This window comes from Symphodus melops (genome assembly GCF_947650265.1).
Source record: "Symphodus melops genome assembly, chromosome: 22".
In the NCBI taxonomy this organism is placed as follows: Eukaryota; Metazoa; Chordata; class Actinopteri; order Labriformes; family Labridae; genus Symphodus; species Symphodus melops.
The window spans coordinates 2502991-2519598 of NC_136712.1; the positions used below are offsets into that span (position 1 = coordinate 2502991).

General features: G+C 41.4%; 2 protein-coding genes across 2 annotated transcripts in view; both read right to left on the minus strand.

Annotated features, from left to right (window-relative positions):
• Nucleotides 1-9200, minus strand: part of creb3l2 (cAMP responsive element binding protein 3-like 2) — a 22118-nt gene extending 12918 nt beyond the window's left edge. Inside the window, exon 1 of the mRNA XM_079335243.1 lies at nt 8612-9200. Coding sequence (XP_079191369.1) covers nt 8612-8710 — 99 coding nt within the window. The 5' untranslated portion in view covers nt 8711-9200. The remainder of the gene's footprint in view (nt 1-8611) is intronic.
• A 1942-nt stretch (nt 9201-11142) lies between these two features.
• On the minus strand, nt 11143-14912 carry ssbp1 (single-stranded DNA binding protein 1). The gene is made up of 7 exons (XM_079335050.1): nt 14786-14912; nt 13928-13984; nt 13743-13800; nt 13504-13644; nt 12297-12384; nt 11560-11648; nt 11143-11442 (listed from the first exon to the last, which is right to left on the minus strand). Exons 2-7 carry the CDS (start codon nt 13949-13951, stop codon nt 11399-11401), a joined length of 444 nt encoding a protein of 147 aa, XP_079191176.1. The 5' UTR covers nt 13952-13984; nt 14786-14912; the 3' UTR covers nt 11143-11398.
• Nucleotides 14913-16608: the final 1696 nt, after the last annotated feature.

Here is a 16608-nt window from a genome sequence, read left to right on the forward strand (position 1 = left end):
GAGAAAGAAAAACAGACGCAGAAGAGGCCAACTGGAAAAGAGATCTCCTACGAAGTCTCCCTTTTTTTGTAAAATCCACTCATAAGCCCCTCCCCCTTCCTCCCGACCCCCAAAAAGTTCAGACACACACACACACAACACACACACATAGACAGAGCAACGCAAACTTTCCAGCTTCGCTCTGTCATACTGACCGATCACTGAGTTCAACCCCCGCTGTTTCCAAACACACACACACACACACACACACTGACCCTCACAGAATGTTGCACAATGACTCCACCAGCGTTACACAGCTGGAAAATGTGTGTCTGTGTGTGTGTCTGAGTGTGTGTGTTCGTAAATAAGTTAATCATAATAAAAGACTTAATATTGGGAAAATATCACCGATGTATGTTCGGTCCACAAACACAGCTGTCAGATGTCTTCTGATCTCTCTCTCTCTCTCTCTCTCTCTCTCTCTCTCTCTCTCTCTCTCTCTCTCTCTCTCTCTCTCTCTCTCCTCTCTCTCTCTCTCTCTCTCTCTCTCTCCTCTCTCTCTCTCTCTCTCCTCTCTCTCTCATCTCTCTCTCTCTCTCTCTCTCTCTCTCTCTCTCTCTCTCTCTCTCTCTCTCTCTCTCTTCATATGCTCCTTATAAACTGGGTCAACACACACACACACACACACACTCACACACACACAGGTTTTCCATCTCTGACCGGTCATCGTGAACCAGTTCACCCAAACATCAAACATCTCCTGCTGCTGTTTGCCAGATTTTCCTTTTTGTTATTTTACAAAATATATACAAGATATTATTTAGTTCTTGCTCAAACTTGTTTCTTAGTTTAACACACCGAACGTCATTTGACAAAACTTTATTTCTTGAAGTGAGAAGAATCAGTGTTTTTTTTTTTTTTTTTTTTTGCTCACTTCGACTCAACTTATCGGGCTCACTTTGTGTGTGTTTGTCCGTGTTTATTCTCGCAGGATTATCCCTCTAAATATTCGTTTCCTCGATCAGATCCTGGGCCCCTCATTTTCTCTGCTTCACCAAAAACATGCATTCTGTGTGAAAAGTGGGTCAGCACTTGGCTTCCTGAGGAGCTCATAGTGAGGGTTTAAATCCCTGGAAAAAGGCAAACACTGCGGGAAACTTGTTTGGGTGCGCCGCTGATCCTAATTCCTCAGTTATAACGGAGCGCTCCGAGGCGGATGCTCGCCAAGTAGAAACACGCTTGAATGTCAAGTTAGACACACACACACACACACACACACACATGTACAGTGAACTTTGCATGGATAATCAGTGTGTTCACGTCTCGTCAAAAGGAAAGGTTAAACGAAGAGAAAGGTGAGATATGAGACACATGTCTGCAGATGTGTCTAATTAGAGTTTAAAAAAAATCTACATTGTATTCCTTTGTGTTCACAACAGTTCACTCAAAGATGAGAATATTTCCTGCTTGTGCAGGAAATGGAATTAAAAAAAAGTAAAGCGGGGGCGCCGATAGCTCAGCGGCAGCGACAGCGCGCGTACCATGTTGCGAGGATTCGGTCCTCGCGCGGGCGGCCCGGGTTCGCGTCCGGCCTGTGGCCACTTTCCCGCATCTCTCTCCCCATTTCCGACTCTATCCACTTTCCTATCAATAAAGGCAAAAAGGCCAAAAATAAATCTTTAAAAAAAAAAAAAAAAAGTAAAGCTTCATAATATGGAAAATGAGTTTCCATGGAAGTTTAAGGGACAAAAATCAAGAGCTGAAATGCAGGGGGAAAAAAAGGAGTATTGGAAAGGTGAAGAAGCGTCTGGTATTTGGACAGGAGCTGACTCGCCCTGCTCACCCTGGAGGAGAGAGAGAGAGAGAGAGAGAGAGAGAGAGAGGAGCACAGAGGGGTCAAGCGTTAAGCAGACGGCGGATGGAGAGGCCTCCCTCCTGATTGTACACTTTAAGGACCGAGAGTCAGGATGTGAGCGACGAGCTCTGTTATAAAACATCAAAGTTCAGCTGGCCTCACAGCTCGTGCACCTGACTGTTTTACAGGAAGCTTTCTAAACACTTTGATGTGTCTTATAATGAAGCTACTGCAGAAAAAAAACTCCTTTCTACAACTTTTAAAGTCGTATTGCATGGACATTTTTTATTTTATTTTTTTGGTTTCTGCTCCTCAAAAAGCTCCGAGACCAAAAAAAGCTGCAGAAAAATTTACTTCCTTATCTTTAAGGGGTTGGAAATATGTCCAGGAAAAAAAAATATCCCAGAAGTGCTTCCAAGCTTATTTTAGTGCTGGGTGTATAAGCCATGCGCATGCATATAAAAGCCTGCACCGTGCTAACCACACACACACAAGCTAACACACGACCATTTAAAACCCTTTTATGGTGCCTGAAGCGAAAAGAGACAGAGAGGGGGCAGGGAATGAGGAATCAGGAGACGTGAGTAAGGGAAAAGACAGACAGAAATACAGACAGACAGACAGACAGACGGGGGGGGGGGATAAATTTAGCTAAGCCTCAAAGAATGAAGGCTCCTGTGGATTTTCCATAATGATCCCTCACACTGATTGCTACCTTCAGCGTGCTTTCAAACAGCCGCCGCCTGCTTTCAGGGAGAAAACTGGAGTCTGAGTCGACTTTCAGAGTCAGAGGAAGAAGTTGCATCAGATACGGAGAAGAGGAAAGAATGTGTCCTCCGAGTTCATGTGCACGCCATCTGTGGACGACTTTCACTTTTTAAAGCCAGAAAGAGTTTAAAGACAGCGAGGTGGCGTTGACGGAAAAAACACCAACTAAGTTTTAAAAGGAAGTCAGTGATTTAATGTGTTTTAAAGCCTGCACACGGACAAGATGAAACTTTTTAAAAAAAACATCTCCATCTCCTCTGGGTCCTCGACAGAACAGGGTCAGTCCATGCCAAGCGGTCCAATGCCCCCAACGTCACCATCTCAGATTTCGATGAAATTAGCTCGGCCAGCAGCAATTTCATTTTTGAAATCCTTGCGAAAATGTAGATGATTATTGTCACTTTCAGCACGACAAAGCACATCGACACTGAGTCAAGGCCTCCTGAAAACACCACTACACCACCTACAGAGCTAACATTGTGCACACCTTCATTTCAGCTAAGTAGAGATGGTGACGTGGGGCAGATTTCTAACATTGGACCGCTTGGCGTGGAATGACCCGATAAGATATTGTGTCGCACGCTCCATGGACAGAATCGCAGAATCGGACGTCGACTCTTTGCGCCCTGCGCTCTCCTTAACCTTAACTTAACGGCCGACGCTCTTTAAAGCTAGCTGCTAGCGAGGTTATAAACCGATTCATGTTCATGTTTAAGAAAACGTGCCGGCCGTGTGCAGTGTACCGAACAACTTCTCCCAAAAGTAAAACAAACTGTTTTAAGTGTGATCAAATATCACATGGTCCAAACGCACAATAACTCATTATCAAACCAGGACGCTCAAACTACCTCAACACGTCTCTCTGACTCGTCCCACTTTGAGGATGTTTTTCTAAAAGCAGCAAAAGTTCTAAATCTGTGAATTCTGTGTGTGATGTCACTTCCTGTATATTCAAATCGAAGTCTCAAGAAAATCCTCAACAAGCTGAAGTCGTTTTGAACAAAGTCAGTTCTTGGACCAACCTGAAGATCCGGCACCACGCCTGCGGTGATCACACCGTGTGCCTCTCTGTCGCACACAGGTGTGTTCTTATGACGCTCACGCCGAATTACAAATATAGAGGCTGGTCTGATTGTGATATTCAAAACCTGAGCGTGAGCCAAAGTAAATGTGTGCAGAATTTAAAGAGACACTTCAACTTGTAATTTGTTCTGTGTGTGCGTGTGTGTGTGTGTGTGTGTGTTTGTAGACACATGGACCATTGAGAGAGACAGAGCGAGGCCACCGGCGAGCAGGATGCCCTGCCCCAACGGAGAACAGGCTCTGCACTGTGAACACATGTATCAAGCTGTTTACACTCCACTCTGCATGTGTGTGTGTGTATGTGTGTGTGTGTGTGTGTGTGTGTGTGTGTGTTTGTGTGTGTGTGTGTTAACACTTGTGCACTTTAAAAAGAAAAGTGTGTGTGGAGCTGTGAAGCACTCACAGATATCAGAGACACGGCTGAGTTCAGTGCAGAGACAGAGGAGCGTCTCTATCTGCAGCTATGCTGTATGTTATGTAAGCGCACACACACACACACACACACACACACACACACACACACACACACGGAGCCCCAGAGCATGTGCAGAGCAAATATCCTCTTTTTTTCTCTCTCCGCATGTCCTCCTCTCCCCGTGAGCACACCGTGTGCTGGAAACCGCACCAAGATTTTTTGGGGATACAGCGTGTGCAGTTTAATCTAAAACCGCTCACAGACACACACACACACACACACACACACACACACACACACACACACGACCTTTGGAGAGTGTGCGAGGTGAAACAGTAAAAACAAGACAGGTGAGGTGAGGAGTCACAAAGCTACATGTTATATGAAGCACATTAGGTTAATGTCCATGCCTTGTGTTGGTCTCATTTCTCTAAACTGAACTCTGAGCAGAAGTTTGGATCTTTAGTCTGCGTCACCTCACTTCCTCTTCTGCTCCCTCGATCGTTACAGCGTCTTATATCAAAGGCAAATATTGATCACAAGGAACCGCCCGGCGTGAATGACGACAGGCGGCATCCAGGCTGCAGCTCTACTTTTCTGTGAAGACGTTCCTCCTCCGATCTAACACGCGCACCCTCGTTTGTGAAACTGATCTGAACTGTGGAGAGAAACCCGTCTTAAGATTTATTTGGGGCCTTTTTTTTTATTCCTGTATTTGACAGGACAGAGAGTGGGGAACGACGTGCGGAAGAGGAGCCACAGGTCGGACTTGAACCCTGGAGGATGAGCTCCATGTACGGCGGCTGAAGTCCTCCAAACAGGCGGTCCGGGTTTGAATCCAACCTGTGGCTTCTTTCCCACACTGACTCTCCACTCTATCCACTTCCTGTCTCTACAATCGAGGCATAAATATCCTTACAGCAATATTTAACAACGTCATTTCAGATTGTATAACTTCTTCATTTCCTGCTGGTCAAATTCTGATTTTTTTCCTGAACACAAAAGCAGATATATACGGTACTAAAACATCAACGATATACTCAGTATCCATGCTGCTGTGCATCAATACATGCAAATTCAAACGTCATAATTTCACGCTTCTAAAGGAGAACAATGAACACCCCACCTTCACTGCTACAACCAGACCGACAAGATCTTCCAGATAGATCATCGACATCTTTTAAATTCCTATTATCTTTAATTTAGTTATTAGTTTTTATCAAAGATTCATTCAGCCACACAGGAAACAATCGTTTGGATTTGTTTCTAGATGGTCTTAAGGAAGCTGTAAGATATTCTTGATTTGAAGATGATTGATTGATTGATTGATTGATTGAGTTCAGCTCCTGTTTGTTTTTTTGTGTTTGTCTTTCCAGAAATAGATCTGCGTCACGTCACGGAGGGACTCCACCTCCACCCTGACGTCTTTTTATTCTGACACCTGAAGAACGTGATGAATGATGAATTGGTGTTCGCACAGCAGGGGGAGTGACCTGGAGGATCCCCCCCCCCCTACACACACACACACACACACACACACACACACACACACACACCGTCTGACTGAGAGGCTTTACATTGTTGTGAGGAATCCTGCGTCAACAAACCCCTCAGAGAGAGAGAGAGAGCGAAAGTGAGACCAGACCCAACAAAGACCCCAGTCTGTTCCTCAACACTGCAGGCCTGTTGGTCCTCACATTCATGCATCCCCCGCCCTCACACACACACACCACACACACACACCACACACACACACACACACACACACACATTCATGCTTTACTAAATATAGAAAATTCACCTCCCTTACAAGAGCACCTTAGTCCTGCTTCTTCTTCTGGGTTTTTTTTTTTTAAGATGAAAGTTCACGGATTTAAGCTCGTCACATTTTGCACGTGTCGTTCGATGCATTAACAAAAGAAACGCACAAACAAAATGTGAACACACACACACACACACACCGCTCACACCTCAGCTATGGAGCTATAAATAAAAGCAGAACGTTCAGAGGAATTCACTGTTTGCTTCGAGCCTCATTGTTACTGTTGATGAATGATTGTGTTGTTGTTTCTGCTGCACGTGCGCTCTCTTTGCTGACACCTCTGGTGATAAACGGTAACTGCAGGTATCACTTGGTTTGTTTTTATAAAGAGTAAAAGTTCAATAAGTTCACACAGTGCCTCGTTGATTGGCTGAATGATTGTGTTGTTTTTTCTGCAGGAGTAATATTTAAAAGCTTAAAGTAGCGATTGCTATTTCGGTCTCGTTGGCGCCTCCTCTGGCGATATGATGTATTTGCAGGTGACCATTTTCCCCCCACATTGCACCATCTCTATTTAACTATTAATTTGAACTTTGAACTTGTTACTTTTTCACTACAACAGAAGGATTTTCCTTTTTTTTTCAGATTTAGCTCAAAGAAAAATTATTTTAATCTTTTAAAATTAAAAAAAAAAGAAAAAATCAGCAGATGTGTCAGATTCAGTCTGACAGGAAATATACCCTTAGGACTCGTTTAGAGGACCTTCATTCTTCAACAACACAAGTCTTTACCCGTCTGTAGGTAAAGGTACCACTGTGTGTGTGTGTGTGTGTGTGTGTGTGTGTGTGTGTGTGTGTGTGTGTGTGTGTGTGTGTGTGTGCTGTCTCAGGCTCAGTAGGCCTCTGTGGTGTCTAATTCCAGTCCTGTGAGCCAGCTGGATTCCTCCCCGTAAACCCAAATGCTCCCCCCGTCTTCTGTGCACACACACACACACACACACACACACACACACACACACACACACACACACACACACTCACACACTCACACACTCCGTCTCCTCTTGGACCCACAGAGACACATATGGCTGGAATACTTCGAGTTACATAACTGAAGGCACAGAACCATTTTAAAGGTTGTCGAAGAGAAGCTGTTTGTGTAACTTTTTAATAACTTGTGAAACTCTTCCAGTGAAACCAGTATATGTTTTTAATTACCTCCAAGCGTGTGTGTGTGTGTGTGTGTGTGTGTGTGTAATGCAAAAGGTTTGAGTATTTGAGCTGCTGGTGCAAAAAAAGAAGAAGAAGAAGTTTCCAGCAGTTTCTTTGCAGAATCATCGGGGTGAAAAGATGAACTGAAGGATTTCGCTGCTTCCTGTCTGTGCTCGTGTTGATTCATGTTCAAGTTGCATCACAGTTTTACAGGACAAAAACAACTTTAAGCAAATAGAATCGAATTATTTATATCTGGAGGTGATTATATATTTTGCTTGAGTGTGTTTCATTTTACTAAAAGGCTCATATTCAGTGTGTAAACTCGAAAGGGAAGTGTGTTCTACTCATTCACAGGAAGAACTGGGAGCTTTAATATTTCTATAAAGGCTTTTTAACCACTGCATGGAGAAAGGAAGAATTCCCTTTTGAGGGTGTGTACGCCCTCCTGAGCTCCAAACCTTCTCTGCTATCACCTGAGCTTCATCAGAAATGTTGAATATCTACATTAGAGCTTTAAGGAGACAGTTAAAAAAAACTCTCCAAATTGATGTTTTCTCGACTGGGACATCCAAATGAGATTAAAGTAGGCGCTTATTTTAAAGTCTAAAATCATTAAAAACAGCAACATTTGGCCTTTATGAAGGAAAAACACTAAAAGGTGTTAAAGTTTGTCAGTGTTTTACTCAAGAATAGGTGCTACTTTATTAAGTTTTACATGCTCACACAAAACTATGATGCAATTTATTTGGGATTTTTGGATTGTTAGTTGAACAGAACAATCAGTCTGCATACACCACTCTGGCCTGTGGCAGCTTGTTCAGGTGTTTCTTCCACTGTCAATAAAGTCTTCATGGCTTTCTGAATGAACTTCAGCCGAAGATAACAATCTGGCTGCAATCCCATCTCAGGTTTTAAGTGATGAGCTCAGAACTATTAATCACATCTCTGGATTTTTCTTTGTTTACATGATCATGTAGAAACATAAGGAAAGAAACTTTAGCATTCGATATTTTTTCACCAGTTGGAGCAAAAATAAGTCAAATGAGTCTGATGATGTGGTCTTCGTCTTTACTGTGTGTTCATCAATTTAACAGGAAAAAATGTTCAGGTGTTGCAGCTTCTCACAATAAGACCACTAAAAGATGGATGTCTGCAGATTCCCTTCTCTGCATATCTAAAACAAACTATTGAATCCACTTTGTGCTCAACGTGTCTCTCATCTGGTGAGCAGAGTATTTGTTTTTGCACACATGTAAAAATGTTTTAAAGAAAGTGGTGAGAGTGTGGGGGGGAAAGAAACTGACAAACTTGCATCCTGGACCCCAAGAGTCAAATTGCGAATGGAGAGCTGGGTACCACACACACGCGCGCGCACGCACACACACGCACACACACACACACACTATGCTTATCCTCCTCTCCTTACTGTCAAATAAAACTCCTCAAAAAGGGAGATAAAGGTGATTATTTCTCTTTGACGAGCTGCAGAGACAATCACACACATCGATGATTTACACCTCTGATTGATTACTCACATTAGTGTAGAGCACACAGTCGATCTCCCCGGCCTCAGACAGCTCGCTCAGGTTCCTGTCCCAGTGTAGAAACGGTTCACTACTGTCCAGGGTTTCCATAATGTCACAAACAAACCTTGTCTTTTTCGTCGGATGTTGTTTTTTTCAGATGCAGACTGAAGACCCAGCCGGAAAAAGTTCCCAACAACTTCAGACACGTCCAGCTGGTAGAGTCGGAGGACAAATGTTTGTTATGTGAAGAAGCTGCAGCAGTCAGACTGAAGCTGAGTCTCCACTATGTTGTTGTTGTTGTTGTTGTTGTAGCTTTTGTTCTTGTTGTTTATCATCTCCTCCTTTAGTTCAGGGGTGTACAGGCAACTACTGGCAGCCTCTCTTCCCTTTTTCTTTCCTCCTCCCGCTGCTCCTCCTCACGGCACCAGACACACAGGAATGCAGAGGCGGAGTCACCCGGACCAAGAGGAAAATAAAACAGTCAACAAAAATAAAAATCAGGAAATACGAAAGAATTATAGAAGCGTTAATTATTGTTGTAAAACACCAACGATTAGATTTAGGATAAATTTATTTTAATGATCTCTTCTAACTATTTATGACTCAGGTGTAAAATCACCTACAGCGATCATTTTGTTGTTCCGCTCTGCCCTTTCAAAATAAAACGATCGCGCTTCACTGCAAGTCATTCCTATTACCTATATGCCGAATAAACGACTTCATGACAATATATTAGTATCGTGAATTAAACATAATAACATTTCCGAGTGAAATGTGATTTATTATAACTTTTATGCTTTTAATTTTCATTAAATTCAGTTTTATCTGAGCTCATTTTCGCTATTTTTACAAAAGCCTCTCCCTCAACAGGTTTCCCCACAACTTAAGCCCCGCCCCAAACCAAACAGCTGGACCAATCAGATCAAGTCTTTCTTAAAACTCCGTTTGACCGTTCGCCCAATATTTTAGACGGATAGGTGACGGAACCAATCAGAGAAGACTTTGAGAGACCCTGTAACCAATACATTTTGGCCAAGAATATCTTTGGCTTAAACCCGCCCTCTTATCACAGTCAGCCAATCAGCGCCCACTGACTGAAAGTGCGTTTAAAAAATAAAAACAAGAGACAATATTTTAAATATATCTTCCTAAAATTGATCTTTATTGAACTTTATATATATATGTCAGAATTGTCCTTTTACACTTCTTTTATGATTACTTTTGTCTTTTCTCAGCTTGTTTCTAATTAACCATTTGCAATTTTTCTTTGATAATCTATATTGTTTATTAGTGTGTTAAGGAGACAGTAAATAACACACATGCTTTTACAGTATACTCTGAACACAAACGAGTTCAACAATGATGGTGATCGTAGTGTATTAAAGGAGCTCTTTCAGGACAGAGTCCCTGCAGAAGTGAGCTGAAAGATAACGAACCACTGACCAGAGAGGAAATGAAAAACGGATCACAGCGATAACAACTGCAAAGACAGTGACAAGGCACTAAACAAGGTGTTGATGCAAGAAAAAAAAAACAACTGAAAACATGCAAACAAGAAAACAATTCAGTGGACACAGACAAACATTTTTTCTGTTATTAAGATGAACTCAATTAAAAAAAATATATATATATATATAATCTTTTGTGTGTGAGCTTGCAGAACTTCAACACTTTTGGTGCTAGGGTTAACCACAGTGAATCAGCATGCTACTGGTGCTGTTGTTGCACACTCGTGTGCAGCTATTTTCAATGTTTTGATTAGATAAAATAATCCTTTATTCATCTCACAAAGAAATTTACAAAAAAAAGACATTTCCAATGTCATGGAGTTTAGCAGTATGATTTCTAGCCACTTAAAATTTTTAAAATTGAAACTCCTTTTTAATGGATGTCTTTTTAAATTGGTTGAGGTTTGTTTTCCTGTGTTGGTAAGCTCGACAGCAGTGGAAATGAAGGAAACCTTAACGTCTTTTTGAGAATAAATAAGTTTGATTGATAATGTCTTTATATTCATTAGAGGTTATTTTACTTGACAATGATTTTAAAAGGATACTCTAACTTGAAAAGTGTGGGGCGGGGCTACACTTAAAATAAATCAACACAAAATTTGGAGATGAAAGTTTTTATTGATTAAAGATGTAAAACAAAGAAGTGCTTTTTACTTGATTTTTTCCTCACTGCTAGAAAAATAAAGCTCAACAAAACACTGAAGAAGTCGTGACTTCCAGACTGAAGTAAGTTACAAACAAAGAATATAGCAGGAATTCAGAAACTGTTGTCCGGTCAAATCCAGTGTGCGTCCTGTAAACTGCAACACTTCCTGATGTATTGAGCTAAAAGACAAAATGCATTTACTGAAAAAATACAAAGAAGGTCCGTTTAAACTTTTGCTCATGATCCTCATCGCGGGAAAGAGTCGCTCTGAACGGAGCTACGACTTCTACGACAGCTTCAAACACAGTGAAACATCTTGCACTGTATGTCACCTCTCGTTTCGAACATTATTATAAACACATAAATGTTGAGTACAAACAAAAAAAAAGGGTAGAAACGTTTTCTTTTATACGGTTATATACATGATCAAATACATAAGTGGAGATGCACTGGGCTCTTTTTGTTTCTCCTGATGCCTCAGGTTCTGCAGGAGTCTCCTCAGGTTCCCTTCCTCTTGGGGGGGGGGGGGGGGGTCAGTTCCTTTCAGGTCCTCAGTGTTGTTCTTCTTTTTTTGTGTAGAAACAAGAAGACAACAAAAAGAAGTTGTCTTGTTGTCCAGTGGAGACTGAGAAGCGACGTCCCTCACATTTTCTCTCGAACGTTGTCGCTCAGGAAGACGATGTTGTCTGGAGAACGGAGGGAACAAATGATTTACCCAAAGCAGACGTCATATTTAGAACAAAGAGACACGTACGTGTGTGTGTACGTGTGTGTGTGTGTGTGTGTGTGTTTTGGTGTCTGACCTGCGATGATGGTGGTCGCCTGTCGTCTGACCTGGTTCTTGTCCACGTACTCTCCATAGTCCAGTTTCCCCTCGACTAGAATCCTCGACCTGAAACAGACAGAGACAGACTCAGGATGGGTCACGAGAGTCACAAAGACATGAGAAACGTTTTCAGTCTCTTGTTGGCTCAATTCTGTACATATCAGCATTATGTTCTCTTCTCCCGCAGTTTATTTCATAACTTCATCAGTAATATTTAACGTCTACTCAACTAACCATTACATTTGAAATCATTTTCATGTGATTTCTTGTTCCAGAGAGGACGAAACAAAGCATGCATGGTGCTTTCAAGGACCTTAAAGAGAATGAGATTTTTTTTGTTTTTTTAAACGCAGACTTTATGCACCTGTCCTGTAGGATCTCTGAGCACCTTATAAAGCTGCTTCATGATGTTTTCTCTTCACCTCCTCTCTGATCTTTAGTTGAGACCATGAATATGTTGACCGACCTGTAGCTCTGATATAAACTGTCATCACATCGCACACAGACTCTGTTGCTTCTGCGTTGATCTGTTAAGGTCACGTCTTGCCGAATCTCTAACGACAGGGATAGCCTCTGACTGAGAGGTGTGTGTGTGTGTGTGTGTGTGTGTGTGAACAGCTTAACGTGCTCTGAAACACTCCATCACTGCTGTGTAGCATCAAAAAGGAAAATGACTTGGGTCTGAATACATCCATCAAGCAGTGGAGGTCGTACCCTTTCTTGACGTACTGGTACGCCACGTCCCTCAGACCAGGTTTGAACACGGACACACGATGCCACGTCGTCTTCTGACTGATGTCTCCTGTTGTCATCGGAGAAAAACAAACATGAATCAGCTTCATTCACAAAGTTAAAACACGACGTCAGTGTCTCAGGAATCACTGCTTCATATTTAAAAGATGAAAACAGCGTAAAATCAAAGTCATCTCCGAGTTGATTTTCGGATCATCCATCACGGCTGTGAAAGACTAACTCGACTAAATGAACCTTGGGCTGACGCTCTGTGTTGGTGTACGAACTTTAAACAGCATGTTAAATAATGCATTAGTGTTGTTGAAGAACACTTCAGGGACACATGAAGCATTACGGAGCCGTCACATGCTGCGTGTGATCTTTTAAAACCTTGAGATCAAACAACAGTAATCTGTCACGTGTCCAGAAGGGCGGCGAGTCCCGGTGCCGACCAAAATACAGAAGTTGTTCTGGTGGCTGGAGAGGTGCCAGGACACGTTCCTGAGCACTGCCGAGGTGACCTTGAGCAAGGCAGCGAACCCCAAAGAACCACCCCGGTGTGCTCCCTTCATAGCAGCCTCACTCTGTCATCTCTCCTCTAACACATGTTCACACGTCCTGTTTGTGCACGCGTGTGATACGGGCCTGTGTTTGTGAGAAGCATGACCCTCAGGGGTTTATAAAGTAAATGAAAACATTAGGGTGTTACACTGCCCTCTAGTGGTGAAATGTGAGAACTGGAGAGCTCGAGCGAATTAAAAGCAAATAAGAAGTTGTTTTCTCACAGCAGCAATTTGACCTTCTTATGTCCCCTGTTTGTTTTTGATCAACCTTTATTTAAAGTAAAGAGATCATTGAGGAGCGACCCTCATTTACAACGGTGTCGAATCTTTAAAAGAACGAGACGACAGATGAATACAAGGCTGCTAAAATCCACAAGCTGTGGGATTTATAAGAAGCTAGAGAGTAAGAAAAGTCTTCACGTTTACTGAAATAATTAAGCGAGCTAAAAGAATATAAAATAAGAAATGAATCACACTTCAAGGTTTCTAAAATGTCCAGAAGGTCAAAGTTAAATCTAAGAGTGAGGTGAAGAATCAGATCATCAGTAACTGTTCTGAGAAACGAGTCCGATCATGGCCGAACGAAAGATGCACGAATCATCATCGAGTCTTCTCCGACGTCGTACCTGTCGAGCTCATCTCTCCCTCTCCAGAGCGCCACATCTCGTTGGTTGCAATCGAGAAGATGGTGACGGGGTTGCGACCCTCCACCTGTCTCATCACCGGGTCCTGACCCACTCGGCCTAACAGCTGGACGCGGTTTATCGCTGCGATGAAAACACAGAAATGACCATTATTGGTTAAAGATGTAAGAGGTGATAATCATGATGGGACACAGACGCACAGCGGCTGAATGTTTACTCACATCTCTCCAGGATGAGGTTGGACTCTGTGCTCCTGTATCTCACCGCCCGTCTGAAGATCTGAGCGAAGAGGAGGTCAGTTATTTACTCCACACAGGAAGCAGACGCAGCGTGGATCAAGCTGCACTATCTTTTATGTTCTTGTGACATTTACATGACGCTTCAGTTTTTTTTTGTAATCGCTCACCTGCGCAGAGGCACTTCGAAACATCCTCGTCGGCTCTGGAGGAAACAATCAGCTGATCTGAAAAACAAGAAGCAAGTTAAAAAGAAAAAAAGTGTGTTAATGGATTTACTTTTACTTCCCCTCGGGCATCACGGTACTGGTACGGACCGAGGTGTCAGTTCACTTCCTGAGCGCTGCCAAAGAGCCGTTTAGCAAGGCAACAAGCCCCCCCTTCATAAGATCCTGTTTGTGTGTGTTTCAGCCTGTGTTTGTTGCATATTTCAAATTTCCACATTTTCTCTTTTATTGTATGTTCTTTTTGTGGAGATGCAATGTAACCCTGTTTTTAAAAGTTTTAACAATTATTTAAAATAGACAAAAGCTTTAAAGTCATAAAAACCAGAACTACAAATAAAGCAACTTTAAAGAGGATTATTTGATTTTATCAGAAGCTTAAAATAATAATTGTTTTTAAAATGATCACATTAAATATTTAATTTAGTCCATTTATCCCTGACAGTCTCTGCCCAGCTCTGAAGTGTCAGAAGATTTAATGAAGTGATTTAATTTAATAACTTCCAAACCAGCAGGTTTCAGACTGGTGAGACTGGGATGGTTTCATGGGGCTCAAAAAGACTCTTGGTTCTGCTGCAGTAAAACCCCAAAATGTCAGAGGGACTCAAAGTCACAGAGAGGCTTTTTCTCAGCAGCAATGTGGCTCCTCCTGAGCGCGCGCGCCTTCAGACGTTAAACCTCTCAACGTGACGTCACGTCTTTGTTTCCAGTGTCGAGACGCTGCAGGAGTGCGTGAAGATAAAACTTTGACTTTTCTTAAAAGAAACGATGAAACAAAACAACAACAGCGTGATGAAAACTTACCAGGTGCAACACTTCTGAAGAGACTTCGGGTAACCTCACGCTGCGTCCGGTCCCTCTCCAATACACATCCGACGAGCCACCAAAACACGGAACGCGTCAGCGCAAACGTTCCGCATGTCAAACTTCTTCTTCTTTGTTTATTTCATGGATAATCTAAAGCCTTCCATTGCTGACATGGTAAACGTTATTCTACTCATGTGTAAATATCATATTCACTGTAGTAAGTGGAGAAATAGCAAACCCTCCTTTGACTGGTTTATGAATGAAAATTTTTTACTTAAAAAAAAAGTTAAATCTAGCAGGATTGTGAGGAAGATTAGAGCTGATTTGTCTAAATTCTGTTTGTTTTGATTCCTAACCCTCCTCGTTGTTTGTTTTCCTTTTTACATTGCTCCAGTTTTGTTGTCTGCTCTTTTAATTTTTTTGTATTTACTCCCCCCTAGTCTTGACTCACGTTTTGAATGTACTTGTTCTATATATTTAGCTATTGTTGCTCATCCTTTTAAGAGTTTGTTTTGTCATTTTGTATATGTTGAAATTTTCAATAAAGTTGGAGTTAAAAAATAAATAAATAAATAAAATAAACTTCTTTGGTGTTTTGCGGCATCTTGCGTTCACATTTTTGCCTGACTGCCAAGATCCATCATCCTTTATGAAGTCAACATCTCAACCATCGAAAGACCATAAAAAAAAAACTAATAATAAAAAATTAACATGTCAATTCCATCAAGTGTATTGTTGTCATTAAAAAAAAAAACTTTCACATGATGTGACCTCATATAATAATCTCAATCTAAAAAAACTCACTGCAAATAATTAGAAAAAACTCATCATTAGACATGCCCCCCTACTTTTTTCAATATTAATTATAAATAATAAATATTTACAACACATAATGTCGTACAATGTGATGTGCCCCATTGCTGTGAATAGATTAAACTAAAAACCTAGATAGATAGATAGATAGATAGATAGATAGATAGATAGATAGATAGATAGATAGGTTCTTGTATTTCCCTCGGGATCAATAAAGTATCTATCTATCTATCTGTTAGTTTTACAAAAAGAATGCAATAATCTCGTTGAGGAACTTTACCCAGCATGCACTTTGACCTTCCAGAGGGCTTAACTGTACTGTGTCAGCTCTTACTGCACTGATTTACACAACTTCCATAATCTCTCAGGTGATCTGACCTGTAGTGTATTCATGCGTTAACACTCGCTTTACTGAAACATATAACTACACTCTTTTTAGATCTGCTTTGCACGTCTATACTGTGAATATTATTTCATATCCGTCTCTATAAAGCCTACATTCTGCATTTTACTGACTCACTTCTTCTGTCCCTTGTGCAAAGCCATAAAGTCGAGTCAAGAGTCAACATGCCCTTGAGTCAAACATTATCTGACCTCACGTGTGAAAGTGCAGAAAGAGAAATCCAGCGAGACTGCTTTGAGGATTTGTTCCAGTTCGCCATTGTGAACTTGTCAGCCGCTGTGAGTCCTTTGATTTAATTTAAAAAAACAAAAAGGTTTCTAGATATCATTTTAATGGCAATTAAAAATGTTGTCCAGCATGAAAATGTCTGATTATTTAAAAAGAGATGAATGATTGGTGTTTAACGCTACACAGCATCTCAACAGGCTGCATTAAAGTGTTTTCTTAAAGAAATGTCTTGTGACTGTTGTATAAAAGCAATATCACACTCAAATATTTATTTTATAATACGAGTATTGTTAATGAAGAACTTATGTATATGTATTGTCAGTCTCACTTTTGGCGTTCCTCTTGTTTTGGACATGTGTAAAGTGTTCATGTGTTT